Source organism: Megalobrama amblycephala, linkage group LG20 (assembly GCF_018812025.1).
Source record: "Megalobrama amblycephala isolate DHTTF-2021 linkage group LG20, ASM1881202v1, whole genome shotgun sequence".
NCBI classification, from domain to species: domain Eukaryota; kingdom Metazoa; phylum Chordata; class Actinopteri; order Cypriniformes; family Xenocyprididae; genus Megalobrama; species Megalobrama amblycephala.
Genome location: NC_063063.1, coordinates 20293348 through 20318257, shown reverse-complemented (window position 1 = coordinate 20318257; position 24910 = coordinate 20293348). Strand labels below are relative to the sequence as shown.

Below are 24910 nucleotides of genomic sequence, written 5' to 3'. Positions count from 1 at the left end.
CTCAATTTTACTCATTTTTATTTGTGGAAAAAATGTGTTTGTTGAGCGGAGTTACCTCTGACGCAGCGACGACACTGGAACAGAAAATGATTGTTTTTACAGCCCGTGCTTTAATTTAAAAGCAGCCTTCAAAATTAATATTAAGTGGTTTATATTTCCTGTAAACAAAATATTGCCATGCTCATAAAATACAATATTATCACTGTGGGACAAATAAAATACCTGAAAAGAATAAACTTTCATTTATAATTCATACGATCCTTTCATTTTTTAATTTCATTTTATGTGGACAATGGTCATAAAAATGTACATTATTGTGTAAAAACTAATCTTAAAACATGTGGGAAACAATGTTGTTTAGCTTGCAGTTTGATTAGCATTTGATGACGTGTTTTTATGTTATTTTTTGTGGTTGAACATTCAGTTGTACATAAGATTTTATCTCTGATTTTATCAGTTTACCATAAAAAGGGTTTAAATTGGGGCATGGACAGCCAAAGTCAGAGCATGTGAGAGATAAGTTCTCCAACTACCACTACAGCTTTAATGTGCCCTGTTTAATCTGTACTTTTATATTGTTTACTGCAATATTTTAAAAGTTATTGTTAAAATGTGCTAAATAAAATTTTTATTGACATTGCTGAGGTGTGATGAAATGTGTAGAAGTAGAAAAAGCACAAGAGCACAAGTTGTTTTGACGCCACTGCCATCTGCTGGCAAAAAACCCCTCAATGGACATTGCTGCAAAAATTAAAGGGGTTTACTACTTTATTTTACATTTACAAAAAAGGTCACCAGTCATTACAGAACTACATCCAAATTGACAATTATTTTAGGTCAACATTAAGTTTGGCACATTTATAACAAGCAATTTAATCGAAATATTTCACACTTGTCTTGAAGAATATTTCTTGTATGACTCATGAATGATGTACAAACAGAGCAACAACATGTTGGATGTTTTTTGTTGTGACAAGTCCAAAGTCTATGTCTGAAACAACAGTTAAGGCTGCAAGTACAGCTGTGCTTTTCAATTACTGACAAACATTAGATAGTCAACAGACTTTGCACTTACAAGTAAAAGATTAAGGATATGTTGAGGTCAGTTTGGTCACACTTTATATTGCGAGTCTTTAACTACTATGTACTTACATTAAAAAAATGTTAGGTATATTGTATTTATTGTGCGTTTATTATTGCATGTATCGCAAAACACCTTTGCTGCTATAGATGGGTAAGGTTGGGGACAGGTTTCATGGTATGGTTAGGTTTAAAAGTGGGTTAAGGGCTAAGGAAAGGGTCAACAGTGTAATTAATGATGAAATTAACTACAGCTGTAGTTACATGCAAGCATTTTTAAACATAAGTAGAATGCAAAATCAAGTATATACACTCGTATATACTAATATACTCTCTATAAGTATGTACACTTGTAATCAACGTATATACTAATGTAAGTGCACTGTATCAAAAGACTAATTTAAATGTTAGTACATAGTAAAGACACTTAATATTAAGTGGGACTGTCAGTTTTGAAGGCTTAAAGACAAACACGGCAGCAAAGCACCATTTGTAATGCTACGCATGATTTATATTCATAAAATCATGTTTAGAATGATCAACAAATAAAGTCTCCTTCCTGGTTTTGGTTAAGACAATACAAATGTAGGTCGAATATGGAGTAGTAGGTCTTCACTTGTCAGTTAATGCCCTAATGGCATTATAAATGACAGCTGCTTTCAAGTAATGATGATGTATTGATGTCACAGACGGTGATGTTGATTTCACAGCATGTAGACTATCAAGGGGACAAGCGTTGGTATATCCAGCCCCCCTCTGCTTGATGCTGCATATCCCCCAGCTCAGTCTCTCCCTCTTTTGGCCGCAAAAATACTATTCGGTCATGTAATCTATTGGTCTGACCCTGCCAGAACTCAATCAAGGAGGGTTTCACAATGTATCCACCCCTGCAGAAAAAAATATATCCATGATGATGATAATAATGCTAATAATTATAAAATAAACAAAAAAAGTTTTAATAAGAACAGTGATAGGAATTTGATATTAATAAACAAAGATTACGCACCAGTAATCTGGCATCGGTACATCCGTGTCCTTATACTTTTCTTCAAGCTCTGCATTCTTTTCTCTCAGGTACTTTAAGGGGTACACACAAAAAGTGGTCAATAAAACAGGTGCTGAATAGACAAATAGATTGTGCACATTTTTTTTAATAATATTATGAATGAGCTTTTATTTTTATATTATATATATTAGTTTTAATTATAGCTATTTTTAATGTTTTTTTATTTTATTTAGTTTAATTTTGGTTTTAGATCAGTTTTAGTTTTTATTCATATCCAGTAGGGTTTGCAAAGGGGCGGAAAGTTTACGGTAAATTTCCAGAAACTTTCCATGGGAACCTAACCTGGGGAATTTTGGAAATATTCCAATTTGGAAACTTGACAGGAATTTATGGGAATTTACAGGAATGTATGGGAATTTATGAGAATTTATGGGAATTAATTGGGGATTTTGGGAAATTTACATAAATTTATAATATTTATATAAAATGCATCATATAAAAACAAATATAAACATTTTGTTTGGGCATAACATGAAATAACAGTTATTTATTTTTCGCATTCAATTAATTCTAATTTAGTAAATATGTAAAATAAATATATTTTTATTGCAGCAATTGTTATGTGTTATTTATTTCAGTGTCACATGATCCTTCAGAAATCATTCTAATATGCTGATTTGATACTCAGTTATTATCATTGTTGGAAACAGGTGTGCTGCTGAATATTACTGTTCTTTCTGTATTTTTGATCAAATGTGCATGTTATGGACTGGGGGAATGCACAGTGCATGCAGGGGGTGTGGCCTCAATAGCCCTGCAGTAAGTAGTGTGCTGTGTGAATGTGACTGAGGAATGTGCAGGGTAAAAATTGCATTAAATACGGTTGTTTTAAAGGTCTCGTTCTTCGTGATCCTATGTTTCAAACTTTAGTTAGTGTGTAATGTTGTTGTTAGAGTATAAATAAAATCTGTAAAATTTTAAAGCTCAAAGTTCAATGCCAAGCGAGATATTTTATTTAACAGAAGTCGCCTACATCGAATGGCCAGTTTGGACTACATCCCTCTACTTCCTTCTTTAATGACGTCACTAAAAGTTGCGTTTGTAGAGTGTGTTTGTCGCCATGTCGTCGAAACGCTGTTATTTTCATCCCGCAGTCCAATCACCGGGTCTGATTCCGGCTCAAATTGATAGGGTTAAATTAAAGACATGCTTACAATAACACTGAGCGGGTGCATCTCCACGTTATGGTAAGAGGCGTGACCTTTCCGGGCAAGATGCGCTAAACTGCTGTCGAATCACAACACAGGAACCGCTGGCACAATCAGAACTCGTTATGTATTTCTGAAGGAGGGACTTCATAGAACAAGGAAGTCATCAGCCCGTTTTTATGACAGTGGAAACAGCGGTATACAGATAAGTAAATTATGTGAAAAATACTGTGTTTTTTTTTACACGCGAAACATGAACACATGTTATATTGCACACTATAAACACAATAAAAGCTTCAAAAAAAACACGAAAAACGGGACCTTTAACCAAAATTATGCTGCAAGATATTTTTTTCAACTACATTTAAGTACCCTGTTATAGGCTAACCTATATATTTTGCAAATTCCCTGTTTATTCCCATTAATTCCCATATATTCCCGTTAATTCCCATGGAAAGTTTCCAGCTTTGAAAATTCCTGGAATTTTGCAATCCTAATTTCCGGTTAGTAATTTTAGTGCTTCAACTTTTTTGCTAACTTTCAGTTAGTTGCCAAGAGAATATTTCCACTTTTCATTTAGATAGTTTTTCATCTAATATTCAATTAACAAAATGTTTTTTTAATAGTTTTATTTAACAATAATAAACTAGGATACCTTGTGCACAGAGAAACAAGAGAGCAGCCATCTTTAGAATATTGTCTTTGAACTTGCGTTTTTGCGATAGATCTGTATATTTCTATGGCATCATTGTCTTAGAGTAATTAACTAGTGAAGTGGATTTACTTATTGTAGAGTTAACAAAAGTTATCATGGGCATTGTAATGTTTGAAGCGGATGTCATAACAAATGTCAGTAGACCGGGAAGATTTTAAAATGACCGGCTCATTTATAAATCTGTAAGATCTTACCTTCATGCAGTGGAAATACAAACTGGCAGACAGAGCACAACAAGCGCAGTGCTGAAAAGGGGCGGGGCTACATAAGGCCTATAGGATAGCTGGGAGTGATACTCACTTGTCGGCTCGGTATTACGGTGCTCTGCCTGCTAACAACAGCACCGATCTGACTGCTCTTGGGCCTTGAGTGGAAGTATTCACTTGAACTCTCGTACGGGATTCTCTCTACAGTGCCTTCAATACGAATCTGTTTGTGCACAAAACATTAAAATAAATACAATGAGGTCCTAAAATCAAAGACTACTTTTTTGACAAATATTAAAACCAAAGATAATATTATAATGATCTAATGTCTGAGAAATTTGCTGGAGAACATTCTGAGTTCTATCCAAAAACACTCACCTGCCTGTTTAATGGTTCCCAGTAAAAGACAAGACAGGCTTGGGGATTGCTATCCTATATGATTGAAAAAAAGAGGCAATTTGCAAATGTAAACCCATATGGACATATACTGGATAAAATGTTATTTTAAAGACTCACCAGCTCTGAACCTTTCCTACTCTCATAGTTGGTAAAGAAGCGAAATCCCTCCTCGCTGTAACCTTTCAGAAGGACCATGCGTGCAGAGGGGCGGCCGTCCCTTTAGAAGAGACAAGAAAGATGCGTTTGGGCAAAATTAAATTAGTGAATTATCGCATTATTATATACATAGCCAAAAGTTCAAGCTACTCTGTATATTCCCATATACTGATGAACTGCACTGATCTTCTTACTTGGTGGCTGTGGCAAGACACATTGCATTGGCTTCCCCCACCTCAGGGCATTTAGTGGCTTGATCAAACCAGCTGCCGAATTGTTTAATTGGATCTAAAGAAGCAAGCTGATCTTCCTCAAAACACTGTAGGATGAAATTAAGAAATAGTATGTATACATAATTATAAATTAATTATTTACTTAATTCTCTCCATATGATCTTAATTAGTAAAAGATTGATGGAAGCACAGCTTTCAAGGTCAACTGATAATGCATAAGGTCAGTGCTTTAATTAATTATCATTTTTCAAAGGCATTTGGAAAGCACGTATGTCAGTTGCAGACCATAAATAAAATGCACAATATTTTAGAATTACATTAATAAGGCTTTATACAACTAATGCAGAAAATTACCGTTCTTCGTGTCAAGCCTTTTTGATGTAAAAATCACCGTTTCTCTGTGCAATACGTATTTTGAATAGGGTCTGAGGTCATAGACATACACCTGATATAACAACCCCACAAAGCCCAAAATATATGCCTCCCACCTCCTGATCGCTCTTATAGCTCTTTCTCATGTTACTCAGGTCCATGTTGCTGCCGCTGTCCGTAAATTCCCTGCAGAAAAACGAGGTAAATAACGGAGGATTGCGGACTGGCAAGGTAACCCTGGGTTCAATAAACTTCACAATTTTGCTGATGTTCCTAGATGTGCAGAAGCTCAAAAGACGTTTCATGCCTGCAGCTCCAAAACTGCGTCATCACGTTCACGCTCTTACGTAAATGTTATGAAAACTCAATTCGTTTTGTAAACAACCTTTAATTTTTGAACAAAATAAAGAAATAAATACGTGATAGTTAATCGTTAATTGTATATTCGATAATTAATTAACATTTTCAAAATAGCCCACACGATTAAAAATGTAAAATTTTGTTTTGTATAGTTTGTAAACTTAAAAACTAGCAAACATAAAAAAGAGATTTTGAGGTATTTTTTTCTATTTATATTTATGTTTTTTTAAAAACATGAACATGACAGGCAACAACTTTTATTTTGTAATCACGATACAACAAACCTGTTACGTCAAATCCGGATCAAGATGGCAGCGACCTTGTGTGGCAGGCTTCTTCCGAAAGCGGGTAAGATTTTGTTTTGATATTGCAGTGTTGAGTTTTACCAAAAACAGAACTAAATACCATATATAACAAGCAGTCATCGGCCATTTACATTTAAGCTATGAACTCCATTGTAAAGTTACAGATGAAAGACTCTATGAAGCTGTATTGTAGTACTGTACAGCATCATCACCATCATCTATCAGGGACTGTGCAATTCTTATTTGAACTGCTTATTGGAAATGTGTGTTCAACTCTGTACAGTTTACTTTATGTTATTTGGTATATCGCTCTATATTTAGCATTCTGTATGTATGCTGCCACTTTGGATTTTCGTCAAACCTTTGTATTTGTTTTCATAAGAACATGACGTCATGACATTCCTGAATAATTTGTGTCATTCTTTACATTCATATCATATTTTGAATATGAATGTTTATTGTATCCTTAATGTTAATTATACCAATATTCATAATATGTCAAACTACAGGATGGCTGCCATTAACCCAAAGTGTTCGTCACGGCTCCAAAGCTGTCACTCGTCACAGAAAGCCAGTACACTTTCTCAAGCAGAAGTTGTTGGCTGTCACGGAGTACATTCCCCCCACACCTGCAGCTCCTCCTGGTGCTCTGGTTCGACGAGTCAGAAAGACTGAAGAGGTTGATCCTTGCTGTAGTTACTAAACACTATCTATATTGGAAGGATTAAGTTTATTGATTTCAAGTGAATTGTCATCAGTTCTAAATTAGACTACATGAATACTTGTATTCATCACTTTTTCTTATATAATATATAATAATATTATATACTTAAGGGTTAGTTCACCCAAAATTAAAATTTTGTCATCAATTACTCACCCTCATGTTTTTTCAAACCTGTAAGACTTTTGTTCATCTTCAAAACACAGATGAAGATAGTTTTAATAAAATCTGAGAGATTTCTGTCCCTCCATTGACAGTCCACGCAACTACCGATTTGACTTCAAAAAGTTCATGATCATTAAACTAATCCATATGAATCAAACGGTTTAGTCCAATTTTTTTTAGAAGAGACTCCATCACTTTATATGAAGAACAGAGTTAATTTAGGCTTTTATTAGTGTTGTCCAAAGTACCGACTTCGGTACCTAGTCGGTACTGAAATTTAAAAAATGTGACGCTTTGAGCGCTGTTGAGTGGATTCGTAAATATCTCTGATTGGCCGTTGTTTTCACAGCTCATCAGATATGTCTGTGATAGGCTTCAATGATCAACGCTGTAAAAACGTTGTAAATAGTCATCAATTAATCTTTTCACTAAGCGCTTACACAGATACACACGGGAGCGTTTGAAAGCAGGCGTCTATCGCGGATCGGTCCACTGTTAGACACCTGCTTTCAATCGCTCGCGCTCCCACTTTCAAAATGCTTTCAAATTCAAACACTTCCGTGTGCTTTCAAATGCTCCCACGCGTTGATCATTGTAGCCAATCACAGGCATATCCGATGAGCGCGTCAACACAATGGCCAATCAGAGATGTTTACGAATCCGCTCAACAGTGCTCAAAGCGTCACATTTTTAAAATTTCAGTACCGATAGGTACCGAAGTCAGTACTTTTGACAACACTAGCTTTTTTTTACATATAAACATTCATCAACGCACACATCAGTTGTGGTAAACTGAAGCTCAAGCATGTTTGCTTGATGTGTGAGAACCAATGAGGATCATTCTCGTGTTACACAGCACGTTTGAGCTTCCGCAAGAACCAATGAGGTTTGTTCTTGTGTGTCAATCAAGTATGGTTGAGGTTCTGTTTATGTTCGCTGATCAATGTTTATATGTGAATAAAAGCTTAAATTTAATCTGTTCATCATACAAAGTTATCTTGTTTTGGAAAATTTGGACTAAACTGCTTGATGCATATGAATTAGATTTATGAAGTTCTTTATGAACTTTTTGACGTGTCAAATTTGTAGATGCGTGAACTGTCAATGGAGGGACAGAAATCTCTCAGACTTAAAATATCTTCATTTGTGTTTTGAAGATGAATTAAAGTCTCATGGGTTTGAGATGACTGATATGAGGGTGAGTAATTGATGATAATTTTTGTTTTCATTTTTGGGTGAACTAACCCTGTAGTATTATATACTTACACATAATATATTATAATTATAGAGTGTCATTTTAAGTGTCCCATTCTGGAAGCTTGTTTTCAGCACAGAATAATTATAAAGGTTAATTGTGACTTTTTATCTTACAATTGTGAGTTTATATCTCTTTATATATATTATTTTCTCAGAATTGTGATATAAACTCAGTTCCAAGAAAAAAAGTCAGAATGGTGAGATATAAACTTAAGAATATAAAAGATATATAAAAAAGGATAATTATTTTGCAGAAACAAGCTTCCATAGTGCCATTAATGTATATATCAGCTTGCTTTCTTTAAAAAAAAAAAAAAACTATAATAACATATAATAATAATAATAATGTATTATACAATATTTTTTATAAAATATATAATAAAAATGTATAGTATAAATATGTGTTTCATTTTAAGTGTTCCATTAATGTATATATCAACTCTTTTAGGAAAGTACTTTGGCAGTTCTGTTGAGGAAAGACCTAGAAACCTTGTTTAAGGAGTGTAAGATGATTGCTGTGGTCCAAAACAATGCAATCAATGCAGAGGACCTATTACAGCTGAAACACAAACTGAAAAGACACAACATCAGTATCAAGTTCTTTCCAAACCAGGTAATGCCAAGCTATAGTGATGGTTACCACTGTCGAGATGTGAGCTACTGCTGTGTGACATTTTATTTGTGTTTCCTTGCAGGTGACGAGGTCTTTCCTCAACAACAGCATTTACAGTAACATGTTGCCTCTATTTGTTGGCCAGACTGTCATATTTGTTAGTAAAGAGCCAAAAGTTAAAGAAATGCTGCAAGCATTGAGACGCAGTCCTCAGATGGTGCTGTTAGGTGAGTGTGCCATATACATGAACTTGCATTCAAAAAAGTTGGTATTGTCTCACAGGCTTTCTGAAACATTATCTTTCAGGTGCTTGTATAGAGAACACATTGCTCTCGTATCAAGGCATTCTCAATTACTCCAAACTCCCGTCTATGACCACTATCCAGGGTGAGCTAGTTGGTGGTCTAACCATGATGACCTCACAGACTGTCTCAATGCTACGACACCATCCAGCTCATCTTTCTGCCCTCCTTCAGCAGTATGTCAAACAGCAGGGCTCTGGGGACGCCACAAATGCCGTTACAAATAAAGATGCTTCTACAATACAGGAAGCAGCTGCTTGAATTTTACAAATAGACATGGATGAAGAGATTGACAAAATGCATATAATAAAATGATATTATTTAAAGCTGCATTTGGGTCATTTGTATACCACACTTAAATTTCCACAATGCATATTTTGGAGACTGGGGCTACTTGTCACAAAGGTTAAATCTCAGTACTGTAGTTACTCAATGTCCAATTTTACTTTTTTTTTTTACCTGCGTTTTTTAAATAAAATATTACCTCATATTTTGTACAAACCTGATTCCAAAAAGTTGGGACACTACAAATTGTGAATAAAAAAAGGAATGCAATAATTTACAAATCTCATAAACTTATATTTTATTCACAATAGAATATAGATAACATATCAAATGTTGAAAGTGAGACATTTTGAAATATTCCAAATACAGCTTACACATCTGGAAAGGCACCATCAGTGCTGAAAGGTATATCCAAGTTCTAGAACAACATATGCTCCCATCCAGACGTTGTCTCTTTCAGGGAAGACCTTGCATTTTCCAACATGACAATGCCAGACCACATACTGCATCAATTACAACATCATGGCTGCATAGAAGAAAGATCTGGGCACTGAAATGGCCAGCCTGCAGTCCAGATCTTTCACCCATAGAAAACATTTGCCGCATCATAAAGAGGAAGATGCAACAAAAAAGACCTAAGACAGTTGAGCAACTAGAAGCCTGTATTAGACAAGAATGGGACAACATTCCTATTCCTAAACTTGAGCAACTTGTCTCCTCAGTCCCCAGACATTTGCAGACTGTTATGAAAAGAAGAGGGGATACCACACACAGTGGTAAACATGGCCTTGTCCCAACTTTTTTGAGATGTGTTGATGCCATGAAATTTAAAATCAACTTATTTTTCCCTTAAAATGATACATTTTCTCAGTTTAAACATTTGATATGTCATCTATGCTGTATTCTTAATAAAATATTGAAATCTGATACTTCCACATCATTGCATTCTGTTTTTAGTCACAATTTGTATAGTGTCCCAACTTTTTTGGAATCGGTTTTGTAATTTAATCTTCATATTTTGTAATTTAATAAAATCTACAAATAGCAATATTCACTATATATACTATTAATAATTGTTCTACTGTTAAGATGTTGCTTAAAAGCCAATAATAGGCTATTTAATTGCAGGTTCCGTTGTGACAACCGCATATAGCTCGGTATTATGTCACAAAATGTCGAAAAAATGCTTAATATCACCATGAAATCAAAATGGACAATTATTGTTTTTATGAAATATTGCAGTATTTATTTATATCATGTTTTAAAAGAATCTTAAATCAAATATCCTCATTAATAACATCTTTTTCGGCACGAGGGGAGGATTAACTGTCACTCAAACCAAACCGATCCAATTAAATCCCAGTGGACAAATAAAGTCCCGCCCTACATTTTTTCTTGTTCGTTTCACTCGGATATACGTCACGATAGGGAAGAAAAGACTCGCAACTTCCGTTTCCGTTGCGACTTTAATCAATGAACGGCATCTTCAACATTAACGGTGGAAATACAACAGATTTTTGTTGCCAAATCCTTAAGGTATGTACAGATATCGACTTTTAAAATGAAACCTGAGAAATATTCACTGGAGTGGAACAAAAAGTGTGACAACTAGCCCCGGTCTCCCCTTTATTTCAGTAGACAGCGTCAATATTTATGTGCCTTTGAAAATTTTAAACCTATCAACGTGTATTAAACTGATTTTATTTAAAGTTTGTAATAGTACTGCCAAAATAAACACTAGCTAGTGGTCATGGATCCTGATTAGTGCTAATCTCTGGATTACTTCATGGTAATCTAGGTCAGTTCCTTTATTGTTACAGCTCCGGTCTCTGTTTTTCATATTTTGACACCGGTGTGTGATTTTTAGGTTGGTTTTAAAATGGATCCTCTTTCAGGAAAAATCGTGCAAGACCTCTAAATAAAATGTCAGGCCTGTGTGTTCATCATAGGGTAATACCTACATGAACCAACAGGGGGATAACCACTTGGAAATTGGTAAATTGTGTCCATCTCGGTAGAGGTAATGGCAGAGTAGCTCAATAGTTTCAGCTATTAACGCATTTGAATGGCCGACTGTAGGTGAAGTTCCTCCTACCTGCCTGTAATGCCGACAGCTTGTAAGACACTAATGCGGATAATGATTTGGCGCGGAGCCTTGGGTGGATTTGGGGGAAGTTCAGTCACCAGTTGAGGATAGTTTGGGAGCTTACCGTACATCACTCTGGTATGCAAATGGAATATCTGCATTCTTGCGCTTTAAAGTGGTTGAACCGGTTGTCCTACCAAGTAGTGTAACGCACGGTTGTACAAATGGGGAAGCATGAAACTCAGACGCTTGAAGAGCATTACTCAGATATATACCACACGCTGGCCAAGCGCAGGAACCTCAGGTAAGAGCATGAGTTACAATACATAAAGAAACTTTGTGGTTTTAAATGCTGGTGATTGGTAGAAGTGTGTCTGATACTGAAGTGGGCTTTTGTATTCATTGTATTGAAATTATGGAAGGAAAACAGCCTTTATCAGTGCAGTGGTAAACTTAAAAAAACTTAAAAACACAACCCTACATTTTCTCTAACTATAAAAAGATTTTCTGTTGTTCAAACATAAGTTTTATATCACATCCTTGAACTTGATTGCTTAGATTGACATTTACAACATGTACTATGTATTTGGCTATAAGAGTGTCTAAAAATAAAATGTTCTGTATAAATCAGAAACTTTTTTTTTGTGTGTGATCATGTGTAAACAGAGTAAGACATTGCAATACAGTTTTCTTCTTACCTCAGACTTCTTAATATGTTCAATTTTGTGGAGTTGATCATATGTTAGTTAACATTTAAAATGTTTACACTGTACTATTTGGTTTCAGTAGGCCTATACACTTGAGGGTGTTTTATGTAATCCTAACCTTGCATTTTGTTTGTTTAACAATTATTATTTTTTAAAAGCATGCTCAGTTCTTATAAATTACAGTAAAATCTACATTTGAATAAAACGGAGGACTAAACATCTAGCTGACCTTTCTATGATGTTATTATGATAATTCAAAGGTGTAGGCCTACGTCACACTGTTTTCCTGCTGCTCTACATCATATTTACTGTGACCTGTCATCGTGCTGTGCTCACGGTGAAAAGCTATTCAAGCTAAAGGCTGCTAAAAAGGGATATTCAAAGCCAATTATCGTAATGACGCTAAGCCTCTCCCGTAGGGACCGTTACATGTTTGAGGTTACTATCCATGAGCATGTTATTGTGAATATGCAGTTCTAATTACTTTTACCTTTTTATGTGTGAAAATTGACAATTATGTCATCAAATAGTTCATTACTCGACTGCTAATTCAGCTGTTTACAAAACACCTCATTTGCCCTCATTCTAGTTTAATGGGCAGGTATGAGCTTGTCAGAGTTGTCAAGACAGGTTTGGTTTCTGTTACACCCCTCGGATGACATTCCATTTAGCTTATAGCTTATATTCAGATTTTTCTATAATATATCAGTATATAATTAAGCATATGCCACAATGAAGGTGTTTCCTTAGACCATACCTAATAGTTTTTAGCATCATGTACATTATATAATTATGAGTGTTTTTTTTTCCCCATGCTTTGCATTACTGTATGCTCTCTTGAGTTTCGTCGTGCTAAGCCATTTAAAAAGTATTCGTGAGACAATGAACTAGTGTGATCTAATAAAAGGCACAAGGTAAAGTCCTGCCCAGGAAGTGTTGGCTAAGGCAGATCCTGAATGTTAGATAACAGAATTGGATGAGTTTTCTCTGAACACTGTATTGCTTCTGTTTTTGTTTACTGTCACTGTGCTGGTTACCTTTGCCATGACTGTGTTTCTACCCTGACAATTTGTTGGCATTCAGTTGTAGAAAACATTCACAAAACCAGACCTAAAATATAAAGGCAAATGTATTTTCATATACTGTGTGTGGGGGGGGGGGGGGGAAGTTAAGAGCAATATCACAAAAACATGTTATTTCCCAAACAAAATAATTTAAAATAATGAATAGTATTTGTAAAATAGAATAAAATTAATATATTAAAAACTATGAATACCCTGGTTATCGACAATATGGCTTATTTTCAAAATATAGAACACAATTAACTTTCCCTTGAGTCTTACCACGTGCTTGTCTGACTAACCAATAAATTAAAAAGACATGCTAACAATGAAAAATCTTTGCTTTGCAGACATATTGTGCTCTAGTGTACAATGAGAAGGAGTCTCTAGCAGAGCTTATATTCACACCAAGCTCGACTAATAAGTGCACAAGAGGACATTTTTAAAATGGACTCCCACGGGTCTTCAGTGGACCACGGCTATTCACAGGCGAGTGGTGTGGAGAAGGTGTCTAGTGGCTGGCATAAGCCCACTCATTCCAGGAGTAGCAGCACAGCATCCTCACGCCACTCACGGCTGGTTTGTACCATCTGCTTGACGTATACACTCTTAAACTCCGGTTTCTTCAACTGATTTTTGAACACACCTAAATATTTTCCTGACAAGTACATATGTGAAAAACTAGCATTGGGAGTTCTGCCTTTGGGTGTTTGAAACCAGTTGCTCAACACCTAACAAATGTCCAATCAGATAGTGTGAAAACCAAACCAACAAGTTTGTGTTCTAACAAGCTCAGTAGTTACATTTTTTTCATAGGGATTAAATGTGGCATGTTTTAAATGGGAAACGCCCTGTTTGTAACTGTGATTGCATTTATTTCTCTGTTCCTAATAGAACATTAAAGACTGGGAAGTAATGGATGACTTTCCAGTAGATATAAACTTCACTGGAGAAAACATGCAGGATGCGAATACTCCAGGAATCTGTGAAGGCTACTTGATGAAGAGGAGAAAATGGCCTCTTAAAGGCTGGCATAAGGTATGAGGAAAAAGTGATGTTACACATAATCTTTTTCTCAGGTAGTTGTTGACTTTAAAGTTATACTTTCTTACAGAGATACTTTGTCTTGGATAAAGGGGTCCTACGATATTCAAAAAACCAACATGATGTAAGTATGCTAATTATTTTTTTTTCCTTAATAACAATCCTGGATCCTTTTTAACATTCAGGGATTTACTTTTTCAACAGTTTTCCAAAGGGAAAATGCACGGTTCACTGGATGTCAGTCTCGCAGTTATGTCAGTAAACAAAAAAGCAAGACGCATAGATCTGGATGCTGGAGACAATCTGTATCACATGAAGGTAAGTCACTGTATTGCTGCCATTAATTGCATGAAATTAAAGTTAATATGATCTTTAGTTCATCCACTCTTCAGCTACTCAAATAGTTGTTCAGTTCCTCCCAAACTGAGGTTCATGAACCCCTGGGGGTTTGTGAGGGAACTGCAGGGGCTTCACAAGTTGATGAAAAGCTAATAATTAATTAAATAACAAAATATTAAATTTAAAAATAAAAACACACAATTTACTCTTTAACTAGGCCAAGACTCAGGATTTATATTACATATGGGTCACCAAGCTGAGTGCCCACAGGATGTATAAGAAGAACGAAGCTGCGCACATTCACAATGGCTTCCTCCAGGCCCTGTCCCACGGCAGTCATTTATCTCACAAAAACAGTGCCATGCAGGACATGGTGAGTACAATGTTTCCAACGTTGACTTCACGTTGCCCTCTAAATCACCGGGGATTAGGAGAATGTGTCCTCACAATTTCAGAACAAGTAGAATTAGCGATTAGACCTCATGTCCCAGAAAGTGGTTTTACCTGTAAATGCACACTAATAGATGCTTTGTTAATTGTTTATTTGTCTGATCTGATGAAAGTTACAAATGAATGTCTTATGAACAATGCCAGGGCACGTCAGTGTCTTATGCGGGTGAAAACTTGCCATGTGTCAATCCTGCCATTAATGGAAAAGTGTCAGCTTGGCTACAGTCACAAGAACCTGACATATGTGCACAAGGTACTGCGATTTATTTTTTTTAAATACTAGTGAAATGGTATAAAAGGGATTCGTAAGCACAGGAAATTAACATTTGTGCTTTTTCCAGAGCTTACCCGTTGTCAAGTGGAGCTGAATGAGCTGCAACGGCTGGTCCAAAAGTTGCAATCTTTAGAGACGGGCCAAGTGGTCAATAATGGAGACCTCCAGAGGATTATCAGCATGCAGGTTAGTAAAATGTGCCGGCTGGTGATGGGCCTTTTCCGGAATGACTTGTGAGTAAACGTTCCCACGTGTGTTTGACCCACAGAATCTTCTTCTTGACAAGCCCAAGAAGAAGTCTGGCAAGATTTGGGGTCATTCTCGCACACTGTCTCGAGTTGAGGCTCTTGGAATGGTGAGGCTGCTCAGTTTACATGTTCTTTTACTTGATATTAGGATATCTTGGATAGCTTTGGAAGCTATTGTAATACGGATTGCCCTGCCATTGGAATTATTCTATGTTTTCCTCAGAGGTTTGGAAACTATTATGGAATTTATTCCATATTCATGTGCAGTGTGATCCCAAAGATCTCTGTGTATTTTATTTTGATTACAATAGCCAGGCATTTGTGTTGTGATGTGTAGTAAGCATTAGAGCTTCAAAACCCCCAGTAATTTAGTCAACTCCTTTTTTACATTAAGCCATTTCGTGGGATTACTAAATCGGTAAGTCAGCACAAGACATTGCTTGTAAATTTCTTGAAACTTTCGACACATACCAGGTAGAAAAAGCATTACACCATGTTTTCCTATTGCATTTTGCATATTGTGCCATTCAAAATATTTGGGGGTTGGTAAGTATGTAATTTCTCACCAAGGCTGCATTTATTTGATCGAAAATAGGAATATTGTGAAATATTATTACAAATGCATTAAAATGCATTATTTATTCTTGTGATGGCAAAGCTGATTTTTCATTATCATTACTCCAGTCTTCAGGATTCTTTAACGAATAGAACAGCATATATTTGAAATGGAAAATTTCAATTTTGATAAATGTAATGCATTCTTGCTGCATAAAAGTATTAATTTCTTTCAAATAAAAAAATCTTACTGACCCCAAACTTTTGAATGTTAGTGTATATTGTGGTTTAGTCTTTGCAGATGTACTATATCTTCTGAATATTACATGCTGTACACATTTGGTGGATTAGTCATTTTATAAACTTGGATACCAACATCTCCTCCTACTTCTTTTCTACCCACCTTTTTAATGTAGTTGTCATCAAGCCAACTGAACAGTTCTTCCCACCTGGGAACCTCTGTCCCCTCCATCCCCGATTATGTCTGCACCCAGGCGACCCCATCAGCCTCCACCTCATTAGAAGGCAAGAGACTCCACCAAGACATCTGCTCCATGTCCCAGAAAGGTATGAGAGTTTTTTTTTTTTTTTTTTTTTTTTTTTTTAAACATTTAAACCTATTTTATGCCTATTTGCTGCATTAGACTTAATTTCTGAATGTCTTTTTTCCTCTCAGTCCATGCCTCTCTGCGTACTGCACATGAGGCTCTCGCTCAGGAGCGCCAACGGCTGCAGGACGCCTGGTCCAGCAGGGAGCTTCACCACACTACCTCTGCCCAGATCAACAACCTCTGCAGCCTGGCTGAGGTAACAAGGACTTATGTTACCTCATGAAAGGCCCATAGTACAGCGCTTTCTCTTGAAATTTCCTGCAAGCATGCAAAGAATAGATTTACTACAGCTTATCTTGTTGTTAAATGTGCTGTATGCTATATACCAAGTGTGTCTAGTCTTGCTCCTGGAGGGCCGCTGTTCTGCAGAGTTAATCTCCAACTCCAATTAAACACCAAAACCAGCTAATCAAGGGTGTTACTAGGCAAACTAGAAACTTGCAGGCAGATGAGTTGGAGCTAAACTCGTCTGCAGGACAGTGGCTTTCCAGCAGCAGGTTTGGAAACTCCTGCTATATACAATAAAACTAACACCCCTTTTGATGCTAGTAAATGCTTTAATGCAGTGGTTCTCAACAAACTTCTAGGGGGGCCTCAAGATTACTTAAAATGATTTAAAATGAGACAAAAGCAAGATATTTTAATTCACCCCCTCAAAAGATTTTTTTTCTTTGAAGAACCAGGATTACCACTGTTTAGAAACAAATGGATATATGAGGTAGCCTTATTTTAAAAGTGTGATAGACTTGGAAAACTAAAATTAGTTAAATTATAAATTAATACTATCTTATAATTTCATGGTCATTTTTATATATTTTATGAACACACATTTCTCTACTTATGCCAAGCTGTAAAATATTTTTGGCATAGAAATTTAGTAAAAAATATTTAATCTAATAATTCACAAACAACTGGAGAAGTCATGGTGCCTTTGAATATTGTGTGCAGTGGTAGGCCTTGGAGTCAAAACGGTTGAGAACCACTGGTTTAATAGTTTGTTTGTTTGTTTTTTCAGTGCATTATATGTTGTTTTACTGCATAGATGTGTGTGTGTGTTGTGTGTCTTTAGTTAGATGTTAACTCCCGTCATACCCAAATCCACAAACTCTCGGTGTCCTCCAACTCCTCAGAAGAGTCCTTCCGTACTGTGCTACAAAGGAAGGTGTGTCACTTTCTACCCAGAACCTACTCATCCTGTTCCCATTTTTGTCTCTTTCTCTCCCTCCTCCACCTTCTGCTTTTTTCTTCTGTTTACAGGTTGATGGGTTTCACCTACTTCATATGCCAAAAAGGCTCTTTTGTCCAATCACATTGTTATTAGCAGTATGATACAAACAAGCTCACGGTTACTAACTACCTACATGTCTGTCTTTGTTTCACTCAGTCTGGCTCAGGCCGTAGTTCGTCTATTCGTGCGCCCTCGGTGGCTGACTCAGCGGCGGAGTATTTTGACGCATGTGATGAACTTATGTGTGCGAGCTCTTCTGAGATGTCAGATGAGTCTGGTCTGAGTGATGGATCCAGTAATTCAGAGCCTGATGAGGCTCATGGTTAGTGAAAATAAATTGAAAATGCTCAGTAAGCACATATGAGTGTGTTGTTTTAGGTGTCTATATACACTTCCATTCAAAAAGTTGGGCTTGGTAAGATTTTATGTTAAAGAAATAAATACTTTTATTCAGAAACAATACATTAAATTGATCAAAAGTGACAGTTAAGACATTTATAGTGTTACAAAAGATTTCTATTTCAAGTAAAGGCTATTTTTTTACTTTTTATTAGTGCTGTCAAACAATTAATCACGATTAATCTCAGCCAAAATAAGTTAGTGTATACATAATGTGTGTGTATTTATGTATATGTAAAAACACATGCATGTGTATATTTAACAAAAATATATTATATTTATATATAAAATATGTTTATATATAGTGTAAATATATAAATATACATGTAAATATTTCTTAAAACATGTATGTGTATTTATATATACATAATAAATATACACAGTACACACTTAAATGTAAACAAATATGTAATCAAAGAATCTTGAAAGAAAAGTCAGTTTCCACAAAAATATTAAGCAGCACAAATGTTTTCAACTGATAATAAGAAATGTTTCTTTAGCACCAAATCAGCATATTAGAATGATTTCTGAAGGATCATGTGACACTGAAGACTGAAGTAATGACTGCAGGGAATTCAGCTTTTCCATCACAGGAATAAACTATATTTTAAAAACTATTAAAATGATGATAATTTAAATTATAATATTTCTCAATATCACAGTTTTTTGATTGAATAAATGTGGCCTTGGTGAGCATAATGGATTCCTTTCAAAAAATCGTACCAACCCCAAAGATTTTGAATGGTACTGTGTACTTGTCGTCGTATAATCTATCATGTTGTTTGTTAACTTTTTGCCTTTTTTCTTATGAACTCAACAGCAATGGCTTCACGCAAATACCGTGCCAGCCTTTCAAAGGCGCCACCAAAATTGAACATCATCAAGAGCACCGGACGCCGTACTAGTCTGCCTGCAGTCTGCCCTGACAACAGCCACGTTGGTTTGATGACTATCCTCTACAACAACATAGGGAAGGATCTGTCCCGTGTCTCCATGCCAGCTGCTCTGAATGAACCTGTGTGCCTGCTGCAGAGACTCTGTGAGGAGCTGGAATATTCTGACCTACTGGACACTGCCAATCATACCGATGACCCCTACCAGAGGATGGTAATAATTACAGAAGCTTTAGCAAAGCTACATGTATCTGAATGTGTCTAAATTATATAACAAACTATTACTTTTACTTACTACTTTTTTGTGTTTTTGAAAGAAGTCTCTTATACTCATCAAGGCTGCATTTAAAAAATACAGTAAAAAATAATAATATTCTGAAATATTATTACAACTTAAAATAACTGCTTTCTATTTTTGTATATTTTAAAATGTAATTTATTCCTGTGATGGCAATGTTGAATTTTCAACAGCCATTACTTCAGTCTTCAGTGTCACATGATCCTTTAAAAATCTTTCTAACATGCTGATTTGGTGCTCAACAAAAATTGTTTTGTGACTATCACAGTTAAAAAATGTTGTACTGCTTAATAGTTTTGTGGAAACTGTGATACATTTTTTTTCAGGATTTTTTGATGAATAGAAAGTTTAAAAGATTATAAATCTTTTACTGTCACGTTCGACCAATTTAATGCATCTTTTCTTATTAAAGTATTAAAGTTTTAAAAGAAATAGTATAAATAGCATAAATTTCTGTTTTTTTCTCTGTAAAGGTTTATATTGCTGCTTTTGCCATATCTGGCTATGCCACGGCTCAGTTTCGCAACCGTTACAAACCTTTTAATCCAATCCTGGGAGAGACATTTGAGTGTATCAGAGAGGACAGAGGCTTCCGCTACATTAGTGAGCAAGTAAGTGATTGTCACTACTGATCGTACATCAGATATTTTTGCTATCAAGCAGTTGTTTACTCTGTGGTTTTGTGTTTGCCTTTAGGTTTCCCATCATCCACCCATATCTGCGTGTCATGCAGAATCAGACAATTTCAACTTCTGGCAGGGTATGTTTTATGACCTGTGTGATGTTATGATGTACTGTATGTTTGAATTTGAATCTCATTCCTTTTTTTATTTATCTCACATGCTGAGAGCAGACCAGAGATGGAAGAACAAGTTTTGGGGCAAATCTTTGGAGATCATGCCAACAGGGATGGTGAATGTGACTCTAAAAAAGCAAGTATCTGCTTGATTGTGCTGTCAGTGGCTTTTTAATTATAATGTTTAGGAGGAATTCTGATTGTTTTTTATTATACTGTACTTATAGATATGGGGACCACTATGAATGGAACAAAGTGGTTACATGCATCCACAATGTCCTCAGTCAGCAGCGATACCTTGAGCACTATGGCGAAGTCGTCATTCGCAACCTGAACAGTTCGGTCTGCACCTGCAAGATCACATTTGTCAAGGTGTGTTCAGTTTTGATTGTTTAAATTTGATTTAATTTGGAGTACATATAGGTAAAGTCTTTGTACAAATGCAGAATTTTTTTTTTCCCCCTCTCAGTCACGTTACTGGGGTTCAGATGGTTCCAAAAACGAAGTGCAGGGACAAGTTCTTGACGAGACTGGAAATGTTGTCCATCGTTTTGGTGGATTTTGGCATGAGGGGATCTTCTGTGACACCCTGCCCAATCCACAGTGTGTCTGGAAGCCAAGTGAGTACTGCCATTTCCTCCTTTTTTTTTTTTTTTTTTTTTTTTGCTTTACTGAATGAAACAAATTTTATTTTATCCAATGGGAATTATCCAGACTGAATGCATTTGCTACAAAAAATGCTAAATACCAATTTGAATATTGGTCAACATTAGGCATTAAAGGGTTAATGAGAATTAAAAATGAAAATTCTGTCATTAATTACTCACCCTCATGTCATTCCAAATACTTAAGACTTTCATTCAACACAAATGAAGATCTTTTTGATGAAATCTGAGATTTTTCTGTTCCTCTATAGCTATGCTACCACTTTTGACGCTTCAAAAGTTCATAAAGAGATTGTAAAACTAATCAATATGAATTGAATGGTTTAATCCAAATTTTCTGAAGAGACACGATTGCTTTATATGATGAACAGATTTAGTTTAGGCTTTTATTCACATATAAACATTGAGTTTCCGTTTACCACAACTGATGTGTGAGTTGATGAATGTTTATACAGTATGTGGATAAAAGCCTAAATTCGAACTGTTCATCGCATAAAGCGGTATCTCTTCAGAAAATTTGGACTAACCCGCTCAATTTATATGGATTAGTTTTACGATCTCTTTATAAACTTTTTAAAGTGTCAAAGTGGTAGTTGGATGGCTGTCTATGGAGGGACAGAAGGCTCTTAGATTTCATTAAAATATATATAAAAAAAAAAAAAAAAAAAAGGAAAAAATGTGAACTGAAGATGAACGAAAGTCTTACGGGATTGGAACAACATGAGGGTGAGTAATTAATGACAGATTTTGGGTGAACTAACCCTCAAGTCGACATTGTTCACAATAAGACCAGGAATGTAAAAGGGGTCACTTCTGATTTCTTGGTTGTTCTCTCCGACAGAACAAGTAAATCAGAGATGTACATTTGTATTGGCAGATGTTGTCAGAATGTCTGTGCTTTCTTACAGATCCACAGCCCAAGAACTACTTGCTTTACTATGGCTTCTCTAGCTTTGCAATGGAGATGAATGAGCTGATCCCTGACCTTAAGGCCCTGCTGCCCCCTACAGATACACGCTTGCGCCCTGACCAAAGGTGAGATCCTTATAATAGACAATGATAAACAGACATAGACTTTGGGGCCTGATGGTAAGGAATGATTTATGAATTCGATTGTCTGTTTTGATTATATACAAAACATAGTAAGTCTGTGAAACAGTTTTTTTTTTTTTTTAGGTCATCTGTTTTAAGTGTGCTTTGTGTTTTTAGGCTTCTTGAGGAAGGGAAAATACAGGAGACTGATAAAAAGAAGGATGAGATAGAGGAAAAGCAAAGAGAACGGAGGAAAATTCTGGCCAAGAAAGGAGAGGAGCACATTCCTCGCTTCTTCAGGTTAGTTAACATTAACTCCCAAACTGATTTGTTCATAAGAATTAGAGGTGGAATCAGTGGAATGTTTCAATGTCCCCATCTTACAGAAAATCTTTGGATGATGCTGGAAGAGAAGTTTGGCTGTACAATGGAACATATTGGAAGATAAGGGAGAATCCTGGATTTTCCAACGTTAAAAACCTGGATTTATGGTGAAGAACAAAGAGTACAGCAACACTGTGGACACTAAATCCCTGTGATTTAAATTCAGTTTGCACAGTTTTTAAAAAGACTATACAAACTTGGAGCTTTTGGGAGCAAAGATGAATTGCCAAGGATTTTCATACTAAACTAAATCCATTGAGCAAGGATGAAGCTTTTACCAAACGGCAACAGGAGGGATACATTTTGAACATTTCTATTTATTTTATGGTTGAGGACACTGAAACTTGGTGGACAGTTTGACCTTGTCTTACACTTTGGATAAAATATATAAGCCAAAAGGTAATTGTCAATGTATTCGAGTTCTGGAAAAATGTTTAGTTTTAACAATTGCACACGCACATTTCTATGGACAATGTTAATCATTACCTTTCAGTTCAAGTACTTATGTGCCAGTGGAAACAACAAGAGTCTGGATAAAGAAAATGGATTATTTGATGATGTGTAATATACAAGGGTCACCAGTTCATAAAAGGAACATTATTTCTCTTGCAAAGCCATGGCTCAACCTGAGCAGGATTTGTCAGTAAATGGATTAACTCTAATTTGGGCCCTCATTGACTTGTACTAAAGGAGATTCCTGAAATCTGTCCTCGGCACTCTTAGATTGCACATCTTTTTTTTTTTTTTTTTTTTTTCCCCCGTTTTTTTTTTTGTAACCAAATGTAAGCTTTTAATTTTAGTCAATGATATTATATTTATTGGCATTTAAGAATGAATTAAACTCACAGTTTGAAATGTGACATCAGGAACAACCATTTCGTGTAGGCCTGGATGAACAAAATCAGTGTACAAATCAGTCATGACTTGCATAGCTAGTTAAAACAGCAATGAAATGTACATATCAAATATTAAAGAATAGAAAAAAATCAATTTAGTATACTTCAGTCTTTATTACATTTAGAATGAATCAAAAACATCATTTATTATTATATACAGTATTTGACAGCTGTGTCAGAGGCTCGTGTGCTTGGCTGAGGAAACTTACTATAGAGCACCACTTATTATTGGTAATATTTTTATTAATTGTTGCTTTTAACTCAACAGATAGACAAGGATGGTGCCAGAAAGAACGTAACCTAAAAAGGTTCTTTAAAAGACCTGCCATTGACACTCTCAAAGAGATGAGGAGCATAATGTCCACCAGGGGTCAGCCAAAAACATGGATTGATTGCTAATATGACAGCAAATGGCAAGTTGTTCAGTATTTTCAGTGCACAACAACAGTAACTAAGGTTTCAGTGCATTTCGGTGTATAAAAAGAAACTAAACACGAGCATTAATTACACATCTTTTAAATTAACATAGAAACACTTTAATTGCACTTTAAAATACAAGTTTGTTCTGTAACATTTATTGTCAGTTAAATAATATTGTTGCTATCTCGTGTAGCCATTTTATTTCATTTTAAATCTCTTAACTAACATTAATAAACCCATAAACAAAGTAATTCCTTCAAATTATCACATTTGTAGAATATTACAAATTGTCCACCATCTAAATTGCATGGTATACATTAAATAACCAAGTATTATATCTGGCAATGGCTTTTTAATACAGTAATGGCATTTTAAAATAATGCAGTCTAAACCATATTACGCTTATTTCATTTGGTTTTGCATCAAAATACATATATGAAAGATAATCAGAGGCAGTTAGAGTCAAAATTGCTGACTTTAAAAAAAAAAAAAAAAAAAACTAATACCATGTTGGTTTTTGCAGCATATTACAATTTCTCGGAAACATGAACACATCGATGGAAATGAATTGTTACAAAGAATCATTATTTTTAATTGTTCTATTTTACAAGTAATACGAATAGAGGTGGTTTCATATTAGGACACAGCCCATACGCAATTGTCTGTGTTCATATCTGCGTGTGTGATCTGAAAGACGCACAAAGCTTCTATGAATTGACAGTTCTGAGAGCTCACTGGCTTCCGGTGTGTCCAAGAAGTCCCTGGACTGTCTTCTGCAGTGGCATCTTGTCACCCACTTATCTGTCTGAGGTCATTCTCACCTTTGAATGCCAGCGGTGCCTGATAGGCTTAGACTGAAGGCTCATTCTTCCTCTGTGTCACTGACGTCTGTGTGTGGGCTGTCTGCATGTTACTATGTTGTTTGAATAAAGATGATGTATACTCAGTCTGAAGACCCTGCCAGGTGTCCATTTTTCCACCCTGTCTATCTGCATACCGTCATGTGCGACGCCTCAAGACATGATGCTGTTGGTTTAAGTATGTCCTGTTATAGGTCATCAGATTGACACTAGTGCGTTTATCCTGACTCGTCAACTTTAACTAAATGAAACCTGAGGATTACAAGGCCCTATCTATATCG

General features: G+C 35.7%; 3 protein-coding genes across 5 annotated transcripts; 2 read left to right on the top strand and 1 right to left on the bottom strand.

Annotated features, from left to right (window-relative positions):
- Positions 1 to 750: 750 nt before the first annotated feature.
- Positions 751 to 5724, bottom strand: pnpo (pyridoxamine 5'-phosphate oxidase). Its single transcript, XM_048170247.1, has 7 exons — positions 5492 to 5724; positions 4965 to 5089; positions 4732 to 4831; positions 4594 to 4647; positions 4310 to 4438; positions 2087 to 2157; positions 751 to 1967 (listed from the first exon to the last, which is right to left on the bottom strand). The coding sequence occupies exons 1-7, from the start codon at positions 5678 to 5680 to the stop codon at positions 1802 to 1804; spliced, it is 834 nt and encodes a 277-aa protein (XP_048026204.1). The 5' UTR covers positions 5681 to 5724; the 3' UTR covers positions 751 to 1801.
- On the top strand, positions 5588 to 9424 carry mrpl10 (mitochondrial ribosomal protein L10). The gene is made up of 6 exons (XM_048170248.1): positions 5588 to 5606; positions 5983 to 6083; positions 6550 to 6719; positions 8632 to 8796; positions 8879 to 9023; positions 9103 to 9424. Exons 2-6 carry the CDS (start codon positions 6044 to 6046, stop codon positions 9357 to 9359), a joined length of 777 nt encoding a protein of 258 aa, XP_048026205.1. The 5' UTR covers positions 5588 to 5606; positions 5983 to 6043; the 3' UTR covers positions 9360 to 9424.
- Positions 9425 to 10763: 1339 nt separating this feature from the next.
- On the top strand, positions 10764 to 24722 carry osbpl7 (oxysterol binding protein-like 7). Of its 3 annotated transcripts, none has more exons than XM_048170149.1 (22): positions 10764 to 10919; positions 13588 to 13816; positions 14132 to 14275; positions 14352 to 14405; positions 14486 to 14599; positions 14838 to 14993; positions 15215 to 15323; positions 15412 to 15530; positions 15613 to 15699; positions 16564 to 16714; positions 16824 to 16954; positions 17828 to 17920; positions 18143 to 18308; positions 19206 to 19492; positions 20050 to 20187; positions 20273 to 20336; positions 20430 to 20508; positions 20600 to 20744; positions 20842 to 20992; positions 21946 to 22072; positions 22247 to 22369; positions 22456 to 24722. In XM_048170149.1, the coding sequence occupies exons 2-22, from the start codon at positions 13685 to 13687 to the stop codon at positions 22562 to 22564; spliced, it is 2679 nt and encodes an 892-aa protein (XP_048026106.1). In that variant the 5' UTR covers positions 10764 to 10919; positions 13588 to 13684; the 3' UTR covers positions 22565 to 24722. The 3 variants fall into 3 exon arrangements, with proteins under 3 accessions (XP_048026106.1, XP_048026109.1, XP_048026108.1); XM_048170151.1 differs by lacking the exon at positions 10764 to 10919 and adding an exon at positions 11378 to 11773; XM_048170152.1 differs by lacking the exon at positions 17828 to 17920.
- Positions 24723 to 24910: the final 188 nt, after the last annotated feature.

What these genes read in the sequence shown, in the direction of transcription:
- pnpo (XM_048170247.1), bottom strand. Translation starts at nt 5,680, where the DNA reads ATGAAACGTCTTTTGAGCTTCTGCACATCTAGGAACATCAGCAAAATT. An exon ending in TGTCTTGCCACAGCCACCAA is followed by an intron (nt 4,832 to 4,964) that starts GTAAGAAGATCA and finishes TCTCTTCTAAAG; the next exon opens with GGACGGCCGCCCCTCTGCAC. An exon ending in GTAGGAAAGGTTCAGAGCTG is followed by an intron (nt 4,648 to 4,731) that starts GTGAGTCTTTAA and finishes TCAATCATATAG; the next exon opens with GATAGCAATCCCCAAGCCTG.
- mrpl10 (XM_048170248.1), top strand. Translation starts at nt 6,044, where the DNA reads ATGGCAGCGACCTTGTGTGGCAGGCTTCTTCCGAAAGCGG. An exon ending in GAGTCAGAAAGACTGAAGAG is followed by an intron (nt 6,720 to 8,631) that starts GTTGATCCTTGC and finishes CAACTCTTTTAG; the next exon opens with GAAAGTACTTTGGCAGTTCT. An exon ending in TCCTCAGATGGTGCTGTTAG is followed by an intron (nt 9,024 to 9,102) that starts GTGAGTGTGCCA and finishes ATTATCTTTCAG; the next exon opens with GTGCTTGTATAGAGAACACA.
- osbpl7 (XM_048170149.1), top strand. Translation starts at nt 13,685, where the DNA reads ATGGACTCCCACGGGTCTTCAGTGGACCACGGCTATTCACAGGCGAGT. An exon ending in ATTCAAAAAACCAACATGAT is followed by an intron (nt 14,406 to 14,485) that starts GTAAGTATGCTA and finishes CTTTTTCAACAG; the next exon opens with TTTTCCAAAGGGAAAATGCA. An exon ending in AGAGCCTGATGAGGCTCATG is followed by an intron (nt 18,309 to 19,205) that starts GTTAGTGAAAAT and finishes TGAACTCAACAG; the next exon opens with CAATGGCTTCACGCAAATAC.